The sequence below is a fragment of the Phalacrocorax aristotelis genome, chromosome 2, assembly GCF_949628215.1.
Source record: "Phalacrocorax aristotelis chromosome 2, bGulAri2.1, whole genome shotgun sequence".
In the NCBI taxonomy this organism is placed as follows: Eukaryota; Metazoa; Chordata; class Aves; order Suliformes; family Phalacrocoracidae; genus Phalacrocorax; species Phalacrocorax aristotelis.
The window spans coordinates 54,921,184-54,941,980 of record NC_134277.1 but is presented as its reverse complement, the minus strand read 5'-3'; the positions used below and the strand labels follow the sequence as shown (position 1 = coordinate 54,941,980).

Here is a 20,797-nt window from a genome sequence, read left to right as displayed (position 1 = left end):
AGGGCTGTGTCTTTATGTGGGAAATGGCAGCCCCATATCTCTTTTCTTGGAGCTGAAAAAAAGGGAAATACTGAGTAACAAGCAGTATTTCCCACAGAAGAAAGCCAATAATATGAAGATCAGATTAACATGAGAAGGAGACTAGCCTACATTCAAGAGACTTGCACGGGAGTTTGAAGCAGTTAAGATCAAAGTCTAAGGCATGACTACATCTTACCTAGCCATCCTCAAGCTAGCTGTAAAGTAGTTGGCTTTAGTATGGATAGCCTCAGTCGTATGAAGCTCTGGCTAGATGCATATGTAGCTCCTCCCTGTCTCGGCGAGCTGATCCCTGTTTCTGGAGGCATATCCACTTAATTATTTTTGGGTAGCTTCAAGGTAACTCTAACACAGAAGCTACCTTTCACACCTGTGATAACAGGGTAGACACGCAGCTTCAATGTCTTCGTGTCCACATCAGACAGTTATTCTATGTGTCCCTGGCCACTTGGTTCCCCATGTAGTAGAAGGACAAATATATTAGCAACATTTTGGCATGTATGTATTCCAATAACAAGATATTACAATAACTTCATTTGTGTATGCTTAAAAAGCAACTTGGACATAGATCCTGCAAAGATTTATGCAACATATAGTCTGCGGCTTTCTCCTCAGGGTGCAGGATGCCTGCACAGTAGGACAGGGTAGCAGGCTGACTTCAGTTGGGTACAGGGCTCTAGCTGATGCTAATGGGTGGTGGTGAGAAAGCTGAAGACCTCATGGTAAATCTACACAAACGGCCACACGTTTAATATGAATACACCCCAGCTACAGACTGAACAGAGGCTGTAAAACCCAAGGACCCTTGACCCTGCAAAAAGTCCAGGCAAACTACATGTGGTGAGTGCATTACAGCTGTAACCTCAATCTTTCTAACTCCCCTGCTTAATCTTTTTTTCCAGCATCTGCAAGACCATGTACTGGCACATGAGAAAGCATATGTTCGGGTAAACGTTTCAGTAGTCTGCGAACAGCTATGTATTATCCATGGATAATGTTCCTTTCTCCACATCCCTCACATGCCTGGTAAGCAGATTTGCTCTGGGGTGAGTGATGGACAGAGCAGGTTGCGCAGTATTTGTCAAAACAGAAGCACCACCCTAGCACTTTCCTTTCTAAGGCACACCATTCACAATTTTTCTCCTGATTTCTGTCAAAGACATCGTTAGCTATAATCTCTCTGTACAGCGTCTGAATGAAAAACATTCAGTCTACAAATTGTCCTTGCTTGGTTACAGTTGCTTATCCACTGTAATCAACTGGTCCCATGGTATTGGTCTTTTCCCTAAGGGGATAAACAGAACATTTTCTTACAGAAAATGGGATTCCTGGGTCTACTCTCTTGGCTGGGCTGATGCTCCGGAGTCCTTCTAAAGAAACTCCAGTCTTTCTGCGTCTACCTCATCCTGCCAGGGCTGCAGCCTTCCAGCACAGCCGCGCCTCAGCCATCACCCACTGCAGTGGGGAGAGTAACCATTCTGCCCATTAATTCTTCTGGGGCCTTGGTAGTTACATACAGCACTGCACATATTCATGAACATCTGAAGAGTTGCATGTTATTTGAATATTTGTGCTTAATTTGTTCTGAATGGTACTTGTTCAAGACTGTTTTCCCGACAGACATTTAACTCAAGTGTGTAAATAATATGACCTCTTAACAAAATAATCGAATTTTCCTAAACAATTGTTGCTAAGGTGCCTCTTTATAAACGTATATATTTATGTGTCTGAAATTAATACATGCTCCTAGATGAATTTTTCTACATTTTCAGTTAAGGTATTACATTTTCTTATTTAGCACTTTGCTAGAGCAATAGGAATTTTAGGTAATTTCTTAAAAGGAAGCAATAAAAGAAAGCATAGTATCATTCTAAACTGTAGTACTTGCTAAGAGGTTGTCTTTCTTGACTATCAAAACAAAGGACTGTATTATTTACTTTTAGGAATAGCTGTGTTTCAGTGGGTTCCACTTAGACATCACAAAGAAAATGTTAGCTCTAAGATTTGTTTCTCTTTATTTTGCTACCTAATACTTTAGCAATCGCTTTTGGAGCAACATGGGCTCAGACACTATCTCAGACTCTGGTACACAGCTGAGAAGGTGCAAAAGCATAAAAATGCCATAGACGTTACAGCCATGTTTCCACTTTGCTGAGGCTACTAAAATGTCTGTGGACCTCTACACTACGCTCAGACTCATTTGAAATTATTCCCAGATGCCCAAGAAACCGTCTTATTGCTTGGGATTGCTTCAGTTCAACAATGTTTCAGCAACTTCCCTTTTACATAGCATCCTTAATAGGAACTCTATGCTGATGTTCTCACTCCTGCTTGCTTCCCGCAGCTGTGGTTCGACAGTGCTTGGCAAATTCCCCCTCAGACAATTAAGTCAAGAAACCTTTGTGTTTGTATTGGCGTACTATAACATGCAATCATGAAAAACAGGGACACCTTGTGCAGCTTTTTTCTTAGCTCTGTTTTTTGCATCTCCCATGCAGTCTGTCCTAACAGAGAGCAGAATATGTCCCAAAGAAAGTCAGAAGGATAGAACCCCACAAATCTGCATCTCCTATTAAGCAACTCTAATAATCCAGGATTTTTTTTTGCAGGCAATGCACAAAAATTGATGGATAAGGCTTACCAACAGAACACAGAACAACTAAGTGGTGCCAGGCATTAGGTGAAAGGGATGATTTTCCCCCAGAATGCCCCAATGGCTTTTGTTGAGTCTAATGACTGTTTCTGTTAAGTCTGTTTCTGGTTACCACACAATATTTTTGTTTTAGAATAAGCTGTGGATGTTTAGGAAACAATAGGTTGCATATAAAAAAGGGTGACAAAGTATAATAAAATGTTGTTCTTACCATCTGTTTTCTTTGATTCATCCCCCACACTAGACTGATCTTTTTTGTCCAACTTATTGTCTTCCTTTAATTCACCTAGAAAGAAGCAATAGGAAACACAATAAGCATTTTAATGCAGACTGCAGTTTATTAATGCCTGTAACTCAATCAAATTGCAACACCCAAAGGAGATGTTCCTTAAGAGAAAAGGTCTGAATTCACAAGGAACTGGATTAACACATTTCCACAGAATACAGCATCAGGCAAAATTAATCCAGCTCCTACAGAAAATCAAGCTTTACAGTCTACTTTTAAATGTATTCTAATTGTTAACACCTTTTTAAGTGCACATGCAAACTCATACTCGCTCTGGTTGTATGTAGGCCATTAAAAATCTGAGCACAACCTTCATTTTGAAATCAGGACTTTGAAATATTTATGCTTTTAAAGGACTAAGACCCAGCAAGATTTCATCATAAGTCTCTGCATTAAAGAATCACCTTAGATATCCCAAACAGTCCTATATAATTTTGTCTTACTTTCTCTTACCAGTTTCTTTATCCACAGATTGGTTTGGGTTGGTCCTTCGATGACAGTACCAGGGGACAAACAATCATCCTAACATTGATCACTGGTTTGAGAGTCCCTATAGCAAACCAGGAAAGCAAGGCCTTTGGCAGAGCAATGGTTGATGCAGAATGAACATGGCAACTTGAGCTGGGGTGTATTTTATGAATCTAGGAAGGTTAACCAGAGTCAGTCTAATTTTCTGTCCTTTATCAGCCATATAGGAGAGCACATCAGACCTTCCCAGACCATCCCTTCATTTAATGAGAATGCCAAACGCAAGATCAAGGGAAAAATAACCTATAGGAAAACCTCTAGCAGAACAGGGCTCTTTCAGCTGCAGTGTCCAAACAGCAGCAAAGAAGGTGTCCTTCCTTCAGATGTCCACAGAAGCAACAGCAGCCTGCCCAGATGGGAGCAGGCAGCTTGTCCTTTTCCCCTGGAGGACTAGCAGTGAATTTGTGACTCAGACCTCACCACAAAAAGCTGTAAAAGTCTCACTTTAGAATTTCGTAAATGTGAAGTATGTTACAGGGCTGTATTAAAGTAATGCTTATTCCATTTGGATTACTATTTTTGTTACTATAACGACTTCACAGCCTCTGGATCAAGATTATAGGTATTATGTGTTAAAGAGGATCTGATCTGCCTTCAAAATAGTCATGGCCAGTGGATACTTATTTTTGAAGCAGCTCAAAAAAAGAGACATTGTAGAGAAGCAAAGTCTCCCTCTTCCACATCTTGCCCTAACCACTAGAATATTTGTTATTCTTGGCTGACAGAGGATTAAACTCTCTCTCCAATTAAGTTTCATCATCGCATAAAAGAGGAATGGTTTTCAAATCTTAAAATATTTAACAAGATGGAAAAAACATGTCCTGTTCAGTTCTCATCCAGAGCCAAAACTTCTTCATGCTTTTCTTCCTAAGTTCAGTGTGAGTGAGAAAAAAATGAAAACAAGGTGATACAGGACAAGCAGCAACCTCCTCAGCTGATCACACTGCCACTGACTCGGGCTCCTTGAACAGAGACGTACGAGCAGCTCCAAGCAGGGTTGAGGTGTCTGCTTGACAAAGGTGGCCTCTAAAAGAAGGACACTGTCTTCAGGAAATGAAATGAAAATGTATCTAGCAAAGCGCAAAAGTCTTCTCGCATTTCCTCCACCATCATATGGCTGGTGGTAATGATGAGCTAATAATGCTTTATTTGACCACTGCATAAAGAAGTTGCTTGACCCTACGTGCATGCAGGAAAAGATGATGAACACCCACACATACATTATTCCACAGCCTCTCTGACAAAGCACACCAGCAGTGAGTGTCTGAGAGAGACTTCGAACTCATCTGACAACACAATTTCTGAACTTTTCATTGAATATAACGTATTATGAATAGGGCACTTCTGAGGATTGTAATACGTACCCTGCCACACTGCCAGCAGCAGAGCAGAATGATGATCATAATGATCTTTTTGAAAGGGATTAGAAAGGCAGAGAAATAATAAGGCAAATACTTTACGATGAGATATTAACATCTAGGCATAAAGGAAGCTGTGGTGAACCCAGAGATGTGAATGTTAAGATTTCATCAGTCTCCAAAGACTCTGCAGTGACTGTACCTCAAAAAGGCCTTTTCCCATAAATTAAGGAGCAGAATTTCTTTTCCTTGCGGAAGACACTAATTTTAAGAAATCATTATAATTCCTTTCAAAGCATTTTTGACACCTGCAGCAGAGAGACATTGCAGAAAAAGGTACTGTCAAAATCACTAGAGCACACTTAACCCCCGTATTGTTAGAAGCATGTAAAACGAAGGATTTCAGAAGAAAAGACTGATGCAGTCTAACTGGGATTTCGCTTGTCTTCAACCTTTTTGTCTCCTTGGGGAGCCCATTCCTATTCACCTGCCTAACACTGTCTGAAGAAAAATCCCATACGTAACAGAGCATAACAGCTCAGATCCCCACATTCATTCCAATCTAAAAAAAAATAACAACCAAAAACCCTAATGATGAAGGGATCACTGGGAAAGGCCAGCAGCCAAGACAAATACATGAGAATCATGAGGAATGTTTTAAACAGAACTTCTGCCTCTGCTGCCATCTAAACTCACTGCCTGAGCCTGGGACTTTCAAAGCCTGTATACTCACTCAGGCTTTTTCTAAGAGGATGCTTCCAAGTCTGAGTTTTTTGCTGGTTTTAGACTGGCTGATACTAGCCAAGTTTGTGACAAGTCACATGTGGCTGTCCTGCCATTTTTTGCTTCAGGGAGCAGGAGCTAGGGAGGGAAAGGCAGTGAAATTAGACAGATCAAGGCACCACTGATCTTTTCTCATGGGTCTAATGATTTTTTTTAATGTTTAATGCAATTTTAAAACATTTTCCCACCTTTTTTGGGTGCAAAATGTGATTCTTATTTTAACTCAGTTCTATAATAACTTAAACAGTGGAATAAAATTTCTGACAAAATAAAAATGTCCAAAAACAGGCTTGCAACTGCCCTAATAAAAAAAAAAACTCAGCAAAGGAAGCAAAAATAAAATAATTCTTTAAAACAGAGAGAAGGAAAAATCCTCTGTCCCAAAACATATTTATATCTGAGACTCTGTTCAAGTATACATTTAATTGGCCTTAAAAAGGGTTTACAAGCCAACCTTAGCTTCTCTTCTGTCAGTTACCCAAGCAATGAAGCTGTTCCTTGAACAAATAATATTTGTTTCATCTTTTAAGTGTATATCGTAACAGGCTGCTTCATTTCCATGAGAAAAGTAATTTTCTCTTTTCTCCAGAAGTGTCCAAGCAGGTATGATGAACCCCATCTTTTATGGAAGAACACTACTTGGGAGTTAATTTACAGATACCAATTCCCATATGCCGGTGACTATGACAATGTCCAAGAAGAGGCTCTGGGCCCAGGACATCCTTTTTCAGGACATCCTTTTTCAGGACATCAGGTGCCCCATCATTGAGATACTGGGTTTAGGGCTGGATTCACATTTCACTTGAAGAGAACTCACCATTCTGGACATGCTGTTTCTCTTCTCCTACTGCATGAGAGTCTGTTTCCTTATCTGTCCTAGGTGCACTTTTCCCTTGAGAGGCTTCGTGTTTGTTCACCCCAGTTTGCCGAGTCCCATTTACATGATTCTTACTGGAATCTGTGCTTTTGTTTTCCCCAGGATTTGGTTCTTTGCTGTTCTCTGTCTTTGCTGCTGTGGCATCTTCAGCTGGTTTGTTCTCATCCGTTTCATCTGTTTTCTTTTCATCTGTTCCCTGATGAGCATTTTCTTCTGCTTCTTTCTTAGCTTTTTCTTCTGCATCCTCAGCAAACAGAGAAGCAGAACAAGGAAAGAAATCATGATTATCAGTAAATTTGACAAGAATGATACAACTCACAAATCTAAATCTACTTCAGCTTTTTACATGCAAACAGCTTTTACTTAAACAAATGTAAGAATTGACTTGACAAGGAAAAAAGAGCAGAGGAGTACATTTAAGGAAGTATTCTGAAAAAAAAATCCCATGTTGGCCTAAATGTATATTATGTGCATGTCTTTTTTTTACTACATAAAGTTCACCTTTGGAAACGTGGTTCCTTGGAATTTTTAAAAGGTAAATTAAAAAGAGATATTAGCTCTTGAAGGCTGTAAGGGTGCCAAGGTTAGTTTCATTTTTGACACACAACAATCAGTCAAATGACATTCAGTTTATCTCATGCCGTACCATGTAACTCTAAGCACATAAAAAGTCTTGGTTCTTTGATATCTATTTTTTTCTCGCTTGTTCCAGGTTGCTTCCAATGCCACCTTCCTAACCTCTTCTCTTCCACTTCCTGTTATCCTTTCTTCATGGCTCTGTCCTTCCTTGGCAGACTAATATATTGCTACTAGCATTTGCCCTTCCATCCCAAAAAGCCTTACAATCACAAATATGCAAAGGTAAAAATTCAAAAGTGAGTATTGAACAACTGCAGCATCTCAACATATTGTCATTCAGAAAAAAAAAAATCACAGAGAAGCCGGTTTCCCCCATTCAAGACACTGCTCTTGTTCTTATCCAAACCTTGGGTCCTGATGCAACACATACTTATAACATAGGCTGCAAATTACTTTGGCTCCAGGTGTTGAGATGACTACATTTCTGGTGCAGGTTGGGTGCAGCACACCCCCACAGACTCAGCTGCAAAGGCTCTGTGTGGCCTTCTGCATTGCACTGGAAAGCAGGACACAACCACAGTCACTCGGTGCAATCCTCAAGCTAATAAACCTGGCTGGGTGCACCCAGACTCTAGGCAGAGACTCCATAATTTTCTCTCCCTCTTCCATGATCAACAGAGAATTAATCTGCAAAAGCAGCTGAGTAGCTCAACACACATGCAGTCTGGAACCTGTAAGCTTACACAGCTTCAGAGCATATCTATACCCGTATTGAGTCTCAGTATTCATATGTGACTGCCCTATGCCTGTGTGCAAGATTTCTGGGTCTGCAATATCCATCATGGACAACCAATTGCATTTTAATTGTGACAGGAATCACAAATAGATGCATCTCCTGTTTTCTGAGAGACGGTGTAAGCTGATGAGCAGATGAACAGATCTTACAAAACACTGAATAAAGTCTACCTTGGTCCTACGGAAGCATTCTTTACACCTATAGGGAAGATATTTTGCTCCTTACAGGAGCAGGGTCTTGGCCAGTGAGTAAAAATTACACCAGCTTTTCTAAGTGTCTTGTCAAATACTTCTTATGAGTGAATCAGAACCAGTTTTGAGAAAAAGGTACCGATGGGATACAAGACAGAAAGGGGGAAAGCCGTCTTTATAAGAAATGCCAATCTATATTTCCTTGCCAGCAGCTAACTAAAGTTAATTAATTTATAAATGAATAAATTATGGTTCACATGAAAATATAATTAAATTAGATATGAGCCTCCCTCACTTTATTAATCATTCCAGAAATCTATGGTAGCTTCCATAGATAGCTCAGCTACGCATGTTGATATTTTCCCTGAAGTCTCATGGTACACAGAAGGATTCCTCTCATTTACAGATCTGAAAAAAAAGTGCTGCATTTTGCACCTGAACCACAGGAGAGAGATTGGGCTCAGGAGACTGGGGCTTGCCACAGCACCATTGGACGAGTGCCTCTTGTCAAAATTAGTGCCAGAAAATACTTTATCTAAATGGTGCTTTGCACATCAGGGTGTTTGTTTATTCCATTTTTAAATTTGTAGCTATTTAATTATGATCTTTTAAGCAAAAAGAGATCAGTAATAAACCCACTTACTTTGCCCACACAGTACGAGAAATTTTCTATAAATACCACACTCAGGATAAAAACAGCTCACTGATGCTTCTAGGGGCAACGCCATCACCAAAGGGAATACAGCATTCTACAAATAATTTAATAATAATATTAGTAATAGTAATAATAGATGGGTTTCCTTCCCTTCTGATCCTCAGTTGCTATTTGTTGTCAATCAACAGTTAAATGCTTTATCTGTCTTCTCTTAATAATTCTTATTTTTATTGGCAGAGCATCTTGATGCATTGCAAGACACTGGCTTGACGGGGGTTGGCAACTGAAATGCCTGCTGTGCGGCAGGCCCTGCTGCATATGGCTAACACAGGTCAGGCAGTTGGAGGGGTATGCAAAGACTTGCTGCAAGTCAGGAGAAAGACAGCAAGTGAGCAAAGGTTTTGATGCGAGGGCTCCAGACTCCAAGCAAGTTCCTTAGTCCCCAGCCCATACAAGGGTATGCTGAACCATACATTTGTATAAATCTCTCAGGATAAAAGAATATGTATGCTTGTACTGTTAAATGCTCTCAGAAACACAGAAATTATGTGAAAGTCAATTAATTCAGAGGAACAGAGGCTGAGACTGCTTTCTGAATCTTTGACCCATAAATCAAGGCCCTGATCCAAGTTATTGGTGATGAAGTTTGGCAAAAACTAAATCATGTAAAATATGAATATAAGATGTAAATCAACTCTTCAGGGCTAAACATGGTCAGAAAGGTAAAGATGAAATTACCTACTCAAGGGCTCCTGTGTCTAATAATGCAGAGTGGTGAGCTCTCTGCTTTCAAGTGATCAACTAATTCTTCCATCGGCTACCCTCAGGAGCTGCTATAAGGATTTTTTTATGAGGCAATTAAAAATAAAACATTTTCCTCTCCAGCTAAAGTATTAGTAACCAAACACTTATCATAAGGATAGTATGTGAAGAATGGACATGAAATACGGCATTGATACGTATTACCAGTAGCAGCATTAGTTAAGCAATGTGTGCACATCCACTTGAATCATAACTTGACATTTATGTGTGCACATTTAGAAAAAAGTCTTTATGTAAAGCAGTCACAGCAAGTGGGTACAAAGCACATTTACAAGTTAAATAGCCAGAATCTATTATGACCTACACTATATATTTGTTTTAGGTTAAATGTAAGGTATGTTTTATTTATTTCCCCACAGGTCTCTGTTGCATATAGGATTTTTATCTAGTAGATCCTTAGCAGACAAGCAAATATGTATGGTACATGTTGAAATCGAATCCTTAAAACTAGTTAACTGCATTGGTTTCATTCACTCAACGCTCTTATACTGTGAGACACTGACCATGTTAAATGCTTTCCTCGTTTGGTTAGCTTTAATTTGCTTGGTCCAGAGAGAGCCATGAAATAGTAAATACCAATTAAAAAAAAAAGGCTAAAAAAAAAAAGCCCCTGGAAAATAAGCAGATTTTTAAGTATGCTTTTGTCTTCATTTTCATGGAAAGCCTAGAAAGGCTTTTCCTGAATGGCAAGCTTTAATTGCAAAGGAAAATTTAATTTGGATAATAACGCATGCTTTCCTGCACCTTTAGACAGGCCTTTCAGTTGGAGAGGAACAAGCTGCTCTGGCAAATAGGAGAACTATGCCAAATCTTCCTGAAGCCACTGCCATATAATACATTAAAATAAAACTCCTCCCGTTTAGGTCAAATACAATTCCATTAAATAAGGGTTTGAGTAGCAAGCATTCAGCTCAGAGAAGAAACCTGTATCACAAACAGTTTCATGAAGAAAAAAAAATTAATTAGTGACACACTCCTCCTTTTTTGGTTCCAAAGCTTGTCTAAATGACACCAGGGCTCAAGGAGACCTTGGGCAACCATTCAGCCTCTGGGGGCAAGGGGCAGTTATACTCAAGTCAGTCTCAACAGATGGCTCTCATTAGTTCTGAAAGATCTCCAACCATAGAGATTTGCCAATGCCTAACCTCTGATCAGGTTATAATCACCTGCCAATTTTTTTCTCCTCTTAACAGCCCAGGATATTTGAATAAAAAAAAAAGCTCCCTCATTTGGCAGCTGCAGTAATCTTCAGAAAATTGCTTTCAGCTATAAACAACAGTTATCATCATTTGCATTGCTGTACTCTCTATTGTCTGCAACTGGTCCATATTGTTTCCTGAACTGCAGTGGCCAAAACTGGACACAGCACTGTTGTGGGGGCCTTGTTACCACTGAGAAGACAGGAAGAATGCCAGAGGGGCCTTAGGAGCAAGGTCTGCTTTGCGGTTTTGGTTTTGGTTTTTTTGGGAGGGTGTGTGTGTTTGGTTTTTTAGTTTTTTTTTTTAATAGCATGACAATATTGAACCTGGTCAACTTGCAGCCAACACAGTCCTCATATTCTTCTAAAATGTTTGCAGTCCTTCCCAGATTGATGGTATCATGAGCATTTGCAGCATACTTCCCAATTCATTATCCAAGTCATCACCAGAAATATGAAACCAGCTGTGAACCCAGAATATCCTGTCCTTCTCCCCTGAACTATCATCCATACCTCTTTCAATCTTAACAGTGAACAACTGATAACCTATCTCTACAAATGCTGATCCTATGCAAAAATAGCTCTGAGTCTGATTCATGACTTTAGGGGACCCCCCTTACAATTATTTTTTTTCCTCCCAGTGTCCACATCCTCTTCATTATGTACACATACACCACATAAGAGTATAAGGCACAGATGAGTCACAATATTCCTATCTTTTTTAATTCAGTGTAGGTTGTTGACCTTGAAAAGCAGATTCTTTCAAACTAATAGTGCTTACTTGGAGAATAATTTGATTGAAGAAGAGCTTAAAAGAATTTTTATTCTTTCACTAAGAAGCCTGGCTCTTACCTTTGGTGGCTTGCGCTTTCCATTTCTCACGGTTCTGCTGCACCACCTCCGTCCAGGTGGCTTTAAAACATTTGAAGTCCACAGTGAGTATGGAGCAGTTGAGTGAGGCACTTCCTTCGGACCCAGTGCTCTTGACACTTGATCTTTTAACGTCGGAGGGATTAATGCTATTCAGACTGGGACACAAGATCACAAAACACAGAAGAAATCAGTATCCCATATACCCAAATACAGCTAAGAAGAAATAATGACTGTAAGTCTAGATAGCTTAACAGAGTCAACCAGGAAAAACCAAGAACTAAGCTTGAATCCTTCATCTTCCTCTCTCTTGCTCCCACCCCAGGGCAACCATTCTTAAAGCAAACAGCACAACCTGAGTCAGTATTAGAAAAAAAGGGAAGCTTTTCCCTGCCTATTTTTTGGTATCCAAAGTCCCTAAGAAATAGAATCACTCAAAGCACTGCCATTAGCTTTACTACGCATCTTCACTCCCTAAATATTCATCAGATTCAGAAAATTCTAGAAATCAAGTATGTCAGTGGAGGAGCCTCCCAAAATTTACTAATGGGAGCCATTAGGCACAGGTCAGGAGACCAACATTTGTTCAGGGCTTGGTGACCTCAGTTGAGGCTGAAATCAGGAACTCATTTCATCTCCAGACCCTACAGTTGTCTTTCAAGGACGGACACTTCATTGTGCACATTTTAAGAAAGGCAGCAAGGTAACTGACACAGAAAGATATTAGTGCTTGCTCTTCGTGTAACAGCCCAAGAGTAAAGAAGTCACTTGGGAGAGGGAATCCTGACTTGGTAGACCTACTCTAGGGAGCACTAGCCACACAGCATTTGAATCCCAAGAAATACTCTGTCCATGAAATTATTAAAAGAGTAGTTTTTCTACAACAGCAGAGTGGGTTGAACGGGCCAAGGCTCCGTACACCTGAACTCCAGATGAATTCTGGTGGTGACATTTCCGTAACCCTAAACACTATCACTGAAGTGTGCTTATACTTCCCAGTCCTCTTTTGTTGTTTAATCCCATTTATACTTCTAGACATGAAGAAATGAGTGCCTCTCAACGACTCCCTCTACCTTCTCTTTGACATCAGTGACTAAGAGAGTACTAAAGTTCACCTGATCGCATGGCTACAACCATTTGTGCTCACTGCCTTTGGAGGCATGGCTCAGGTTCATGCCAGCCTCCCTCTTTGCCCTACCCTGGGCTGGAGTTTCCCTGCAACAAAGTCATGTCACAAGGTGAGCTGCAGTGTCAGCAACGTGGATATGGGGCTTTAGGCCACATGGAAGACATATACTGTGGAGGGGAAACTGGGGGAGTTGGGTGCAATGGCAGCATGTGCAGAGTCAAGGGAGAGGGTGCACGGTTATTCACCTGGAACGCCTGAACCCAGACATGCCAGAGCGGGAAGCTTCATCAATGAGTGGAGTCACAATCTTCTCGGTCATGTCGGTCAGCACAGTAAAAGTGGGTTCCACAATGAAATCAATGAAACCTGAGCAGAAACACAAGCAGAGTCAAGCAGGCAAGAGGAGGATTTATGTGGAATCACTGCTTCAGTGATTGCAGACAACCACACTGTAAAAGACAGAGTAAAAAAATAATACCTGAAAGAGGAATAGGCAAATACTAGAAAGGGAAAACAGAGTTATACATTAATCCCTGACACAAGAGCCTGGATATAGCATGCAATAAAAGGTACCTACTTAAACACTGGAAAGAATCTGTGGCAAATCAGAACATAAACAGATGCATCAGAACTTGTTCTGTATGAGGAGTGTGATATTTAAGCCAAATTCCTATCAGATTTGGATAAAACCCAGTTTCAAAGATAAACTCTCTAAGTGCAGAAGATTAATAATAATACCAGTAATAATACTAGTAAGCTTTGCTGGTGTGGAGTTACATGCAAACCTCCCCTACCGCATATCAGTGGGTTGCTGTGAATATTCTCTCCTCAGTGCTCGGCCAGCTTGTTCTTATTGATAATAAAGATAGATTTAGATACTTCCTCACCCATTTTTTAATATAAGGAAAGGAAAAAAATAAAGGGCCAAGTAATTTCTACTTCAGTATACAGTTTAGCAGAGATGAATAGGGCTCTGATTTGAATGTTGAGAAGGGCAGACTGATGGTCCCTTTGGGCACAAGCTCATAAGATGAAGGAAAATCCAAGTTGCACAGAAAAAAATGTGAGTGAGGAGCTTATAGTACCTTACACCTTCCCCTAAATTCTCACCTGAGGCAAGGGCTATTTCTTATGTTCATTCTGGCACTTCACTTAGCAAATTTCTTAGTGCTGCAGGTAGCCAAGAAAACAATGATGTCCTGAAACCCTCCTACTCCTAAGGCTTCATACAGCCTTAGGATTCATTGAGATTCAGATCTTTCCCTATGTTACAATTTTTAAAGAGTTGGTAATTATCAACTATTAATCATACATTCATAACATCATTTGTCTGTCTGGGTCGTGATACGTTTCTACAAGAGACCCTGGTGATTCTAGGTGATAACAGAACAATAAAAGGAGAAGAGACCACATGGGCCAGACACCTCAATTCACCGATGCTTTGATCCACATCTTGAGTGCAAAGCAGTTGTCCTTCTAGTTCCATTTCTCTGCCCTGATTTTTGCTAAATTTCAGAAAGGATGGGTAATTAAATGTATTTTCATGCCCAGTCAAACGAAAAACGTTACTTGCAAGTTCTCAGAATTTCATACTAACATTCTGTAAATCTGGAGAAAATATGCATTCAGTCTTATCTGAACATCTGAATCATGTGTCTCCATAACACTGAGACAGTCTTATCTATCCACATTTAGGGAAAAAAACCCTCCCTCCTCCCAGGGAGTTAATCAGGAATGTATGCAGTATAAAGCCACAACAGGAAATTGTGGGCTAGATCACCGCCCAGATAATCCCAGCAAAATTCATACTATTTTTTAAAACATTGGAATTGTACTGATTGAGAACAGTGCCACAGGAATCCTGAGGATAATAAGAACTTGATTTACATGTGTGAGTGTGTCTGCCTGTCTATATGTCTCTTCTATTCCACTTCACTCAAAATAATTTTTTACTTCTTAATGATCAAAGAAACCCAAACCATGGTACCTTGTCACTTCTGCTTGGCAAGTGTCATGGTTTAACCCCACTTGATAGGAGTCACTGCCAAAGACTGAGGACTCCTGCCTTTTTTCCAATCCCTTTGTCAATGGCCTTATCCTTTGCAAGGGATCCTAGCTGCTGGGCTTCCTTACCCTCTAATTCCTGACTACTGGCCCCAATATCAGAGTAACCAGCTGAGAATTAGCTCATCTGATTGACAGCTAAAATCTTTCTGCATATCTCACAGCTCACTTAGGGATCGGGTGGTTTCTGTCTCATTTATGATTTCAGTTTCTTCCTCTTCCTGTTCTTGTGACTGCTCTGCTGAGAATAGGCTGCCTCTTCTAGTTCTTTTTCCTAGGAGAAGCTTCTTCATCCCTTACTAAACAAGCTGACTCCCACTTCAATTGTTTTGTTTCAGCTATAGGGGTGACTGATAAGTGTCTGATGTAGTCATAGGGTCTATTGGTATGTTTTTCCTCTCTTCTCGAGGGTGTTGCAAAATATTGAGCAGTGTTTGGTAGATGCTGGCCAGGGCCCAACATGGTGTGGTAAGTTGTGCCTCTTTGGGATAGGTATGGCATTTTTTTTTCAAGCATTCTGTCACTTCATCAGGATCCTGCAGTTGTTTGGGAGTGAAGTTTCAGACCATTGGAGGTGGGAAGTTCTTGAGATACCTGCCCTTATTCTCCCACATGCTGTGCCACCCATGACCATACTCTCGCAGAGCCTGGGTCATATTCCTAAATTGCTTGTTAAAACTGAAGCAATATTCCCAAGAAATGCCAACAGAAGTACTAGAACTACCCAAGGATATTCAAGATATTGACAAGTTATTGTAACAAGGGAGAAAACATCTCAGAAGAAAGTAGTGAAGGTGTCATTCTCTATTTCCTGCACAAAACCCTCTCAAAGGAAGAAGAGGTATAATTACTAATTGTCTCCATGAGGTGGTACCCAAAGTGCAGTAACAGCTTCAGTACAGAGCCCAAACACCAAATTAAGGTCAAAGTCCGTGTTTTAATAACAAATCTCCCAGGCAAAACATCACTAATTACTGCAGAGCACAGCAAACTGCAAAAGCCAACCTCAGTCTTTAACATGTACAGCAAAAAAAAGAGCATGGCCCAGATCAGATAAATTAATATTGAGAACAGATGAATCAGTATCATGACCTGCAAATGTTAACAGATGTAAATCCCTTCTAACACGCTCTGGTCAATCTGTAATTATTTCATACCCTTTGTGCCCCATGTTGGGTGCCAAAAAGGACTGTTGTGGTTTAACCCCAGCTGGCAGCTAAGCACCACACAGCCACTCGCTCACTCCCCACCAGCAGCAGGTTGGGGGCAAGAGAATTGTAAGGGTAAAAGTGAGAAAACTTGTGGGTTGAGATAAGAACAGTTTAATAATTGAAATTATTATTATTATTAATAGAGTAGTGGTAATAGTAGTAATAAATTGTTATGAAAAGGAAAATAACATGAGAGAGAAATAAAACCCAAGAAAGGCAAATGATGCAGATGAAAACAATTGCTCACCATCAACTGACTGATGCCCAGCCAGTGCCCATGCAATGGCCTCCTGGCCCACCTTCCCCCTAGTTTTATTGCTGAGCATAACATCATATGGTGTTGGAATATCCCTTTGGTTAGTTGGGGTCAGCTGTCCCAGCTGTGTCCCCTCCCTGCTCCTTGTGCACCCCTAGCCTTCTCGCTGGTGGAGTGGGGTGAGAAGCAGGAAAGGCCTTGACTCAGCAGTAATGAAAACATCTTTGTATTATCAACACTGTTTCCAGCACAAAGCCAAAACATAGCCCCACACTTGCTGCTATGAAGAAAACTAACTCTACCCCAGCCAAAATCAACGCAGCAAGTAATACCACTGCCACTTGCTCCATCACCACTAACAACCCTGAGACATGCAAATCTCTGATATCAAATGCATGACTGTGCCACTAACTTCAGCAGCAGGGTGGTGGAACCTCCTTCCCGAGATACTCAACATTTGCACATAAACACAAGGTCCAGGTGTAAGCATCTAAGAAACAAGTTTTCCCTGGGAGAAGTCTTGCATATCAACAAAGACAGGCAGAGGTGGCACAAGGGACCACAGGTAAACAAACTCAAAGACCTAGGATAACTTTTCTGTGATAAGTGCTATTTTTTCCTCTATTCCCTAAAACATGAAGAAGTTATTCAACTATGTTACCTTAAAATAGGGATTTATAATAGAGTTGGGAAACATAATCTGCTATCATAGAAACAAAACTTATGAATTTATTAATAATTATGTAACTTATGCCATATTCCCAAGAACCTCCCAAAACTTCTTACCTAAAGACACTGTGATTAAATATGGTGATTTAGTTTGCTAATTAAAAACCTGGGTTTTAAAACCTATTAATGCTAATGACCATTTTATCATCCCTTTTCTTCTTCAATAGAATGAGTGTGGTAAATATTTCTACACCCCAGTGACTAAGATGATTTTACCAATTAACACTGCATGCTGAGGGGGGATTCCAGTCATGTCCGTAATGTTCATTCATTCCACGTGAGAACATCACCACAGCACATACTGGCTAGAGAACAGCTTCCCTAAAGCCCACCACCAAAAAAAAAAATGCACCCATCAGACTTTATCCTATGTTTTTTTAAGCTGTAATTTTCTTTCTTGCCAGCCAAATGACAAAAATAAAAGGATGCTCCTACATTTATGAGCTGCAAAAGAGGAAAATGACAACAAAGGCAGATCTCCAGTCAAACAAGCTTCCGACAGTCTGAGGCAGACAGAGAAGCTTTAATTCCTGATATTCTTGTTGGAAGATACAAGTCTTGGCCTGGTTTTCTTCACAGCTTGTTTGTCTCCCCCATTCTGATACGCAGCCTGACTTCATTACACGAATCCTTCCTGATTTCTGTACTTCACTGTGGTACAGAAATATTTACCACACTCATTTGATTGATGATGGAAAAGGGTGATAAATTGGTCATTAGCATTAACATTAATAGGTTTTTAAAACCCAGGTTCATTATTTGATATTCATGTTTCTTTAATTATCAGTTTAAACTCTGAACAATTTCTTCACAAACTGTAGCAACAGGAGAGAGAAATATTATCTCTTTTGAGGAAGTTTTTGCTGTTAGATTGCTTAATTCCTGTGGACAAAATCCTTCAGTTTGCATTTGTGAAAATCTTTCATTAATAAAAATGTTTGCCCACTGTTTTTGCACCTGCAGTGACCTTAGAGCAGCAAACCAGCAACCACAAGTCAAGCCACCAGAACAGGATTCCTATGCTCTGTCCCTGAGAGAACTAAGAGCACAATTTTGTTTCACCAAGGACAGAGGTTCTTTATTTGTGGGAACTGATAGCTGCTTACTGCAGATAATAGCACAATTTAGAATTCAATAAGAACTTTCGTTTGCAAAGAAATATAGTAATTACTATTCCAAGGAACAATTTGTTAAGGCTATTAATCAGGTAAATAAATGAATGGGAACAGGTTATTTGTCCGAGAATCTAGCCTACAACTTTGAAAGCCCTACCTCAGCAGATAGCCAGAAAATATAAGATGTTTTGATTTAACAAAGGAGACATAACAGAAAGACACTGCCAGTATGTGCAGCAGACTGAGAAATAAAAATTTTATAATGTTAGAAAACAAGACTTATACAGAGTAGCCTATTAATGTCAATGCATTACTAAACTGCACAAATCTAATACAATAACAAATAGTATATGACTAAATAAAGCTGCCTTTGCATATTGATGAGTGCCTCTTTTATAAGGTGGAATTGTGTTGGTGATGGTTTAACTCATCATTAATTTTGCAGTGGCTTGACACAAGGGACATTGGTGCAGAAGTCTCTTGGCTCTCCTGGTCTTCCTGAGCAAAGGAGCACAAAAGAGGACAGGGAAAACTGGTCTCCAAGCACACACAACTCTGCGTAGAGGGACCCTGTGGGAAGCACAACTCCTTTTCCTTGTGAGGAGTGAGGGGCATTTGTGAAAACTGATAGAAGGGATGTGAAAGAGAAGTGTCTACATGTGCTTCCCTCCACACCAGCCAGAGGGAGATAGATTTTATCTTCTCCCACCACAGCAGCAGGTGTATTCTGTCCAGGAGTCCTCAACATGGGTTTTAGCTGAGACTGCAGCACTTCAAGTTTACTGATGCTTCCCTCCACCGAGCTGCTGGCAGAACACAAATGTCATCAGCAGTTGCACTGCGCTCTAAACACATTTCCACTCTTCTGGGAGTTGCAGAAGAGTAAATGCTACGAGTGTGGCAACCACGCTAGGCTTGCATAGGGCTTTTCAAGTTCAGATTCTTGGCTGAACTGTCTAAACTTCCGAAGGCAGAAAAATCTGTGATGGGGTCCCTTGGAGAATGGCTTGCCTAATAGGAACAATGAAATAATTTTAAACAGAAACAGCTCTTGGTCACAGATATGAATCTGAACTTCCCTGGGTTCAGGGATATCTTTGTCTTGTTCTTTGAAATTTCATACTTCATGTTTTTTGTTTGTTTTCCTTTAATACATTCTCTCTCTTTCTGCTTCTGGACTCAGTTGCCTCATTTTTAGGGTCCGCGTTATCTTTCTTTTGTTATTCCATTTGGAACCCCATTCTCCAGTTGTGGTTAGATCACATTCTTCTGTCTACTTCACTTACTTCCTAGGTATAAAAATCCACCCACAAATCCACTATTTCTGTTGTCCTTTTTTGCTCCCAGCCTCCTGAACAGTTTTACTTCACTTAGCCCCTCTTGTTTTCTCACCAAATACCAGGCTTGCTGCCTCATCCTTCTACTACTTCTGTGAGGCCATGCGTGCCTCATCTTCTCAGCTCAGAAAACTACGGAGTAGCGTCATAACCAGGCACTGTAGTCATCTTTGCAGACACATCAGAGGTAACTTGGTTACTGCATGGAACCACCACCATAAGTTCAATGGCTCCTCAGTTCTGAATTTTTGATCTGGGGAAAATAATGCCATTGTGGTCTATTCCTCTCTTTAGCATAGCTCCAGACAATGAGAGATCACCATGATCTTAGCCTTGCAGGGAGGAGTAAGTTGTAAGATGCTACTTTGCATGCACCAAAAGGGACATACCTATTTGAGACTGAGCAACCATAGTAGACTTGCGATCACAGAGTGGAGAGAAGGGAAGCCCTAGTTCTGCTTCTTTGTCACCCTGGAGAAACAAAATTGAGAAGAAATAAGAAAAAGACAAAACATATTGCACTTTGATATCTTAGGTCATGACTGTAAAAGTCTCTCATTTTACCTTCTTTAATTAAGTTTTTCTTTTGGGTTTGTTTGTTTGTTTGGGGTTTTTTTAACATAACTTCAGGAAAAATTGAGTCTGGCTGGAAAAGTTGTAGTCTGAACACAAGCTGGTAAATTAAGCATCTTGATCCCAGTGAATCTCTCTTCAGAGCTTTCCCTGCCTGCTTGGTACTTCTATGCACCAACTAAAAATCCACTTGAGCACAAGAACACTTCTCATAGCAGTTCCCCAGAGAACTCAGCAGAACTCAGTTCTCACAGCAAACCTTTCAAGAGAAAACATCAGTGTCAGGACTGATTTTTCTGGGCTTGCACTTCTTTGCGTATTTATTTTAGTCTTTCAGATTAAAAATTAACAGGTCATTGGTGGACAGATGTAGATTACTTTTTTCTTCCAAAGGAAACACTGGCATTGTCAACATTTTATGTAAGTGCTTAAGTACAGAAGTCCAGACACACTTTCCATCCCTCAGAACTGAAAGTCCTTTTATAACATCACAAGATGGTGCAGAAGATCAGGTGTTATAACCCCATTTTTTTTCCAGTCTTTCAAGCTGCATATTCTCAAAAAGCCCTTGAACTTGGTTCAGTCACTCTGTAACATCTTGCTTTATGCTGAGAAGATCTATAGGATGACATAGTTGCAATACTCCCCACTGAGCATTCAAATTTAAATAGCCTGTTAACTATACTACAGAATCAATTCCTTAAATCAGCAGCTCACTTTAACTGTGCTGAACTTCTTGCCAGTGTTC

At 40.2% G+C, this 20,797-nt stretch overlaps 1 protein-coding gene across 6 annotated transcripts in view; it reads right to left on the bottom strand.

Moving 5' to 3' along the window:
- PDE1C (phosphodiesterase 1C) overlaps nucleotides 1-20,797 on the bottom strand; it is a 346,739-nt gene that overhangs the window by 55,186 nt on the left and 270,756 nt on the right. For all 6 annotated transcript variants that reach the window (XM_075083627.1, XM_075083628.1, XM_075083631.1 and 3 more), the window contains exons 13-17: nucleotides 19,866-19,947; nucleotides 13,010-13,130; nucleotides 11,618-11,793; nucleotides 6,465-6,761; nucleotides 2,904-2,978 (exon numbers count right to left, since the gene is read on the bottom strand). In XM_075083627.1, coding sequence (XP_074939728.1) covers nucleotides 2,904-2,978; nucleotides 6,465-6,761; nucleotides 11,618-11,793; nucleotides 13,010-13,130; nucleotides 19,866-19,947 — 751 coding nt within the window. The remainder of the gene's footprint in view (nucleotides 1-2,903; nucleotides 2,979-6,464; nucleotides 6,762-11,617; nucleotides 11,794-13,009; nucleotides 13,131-19,865; nucleotides 19,948-20,797) is intronic.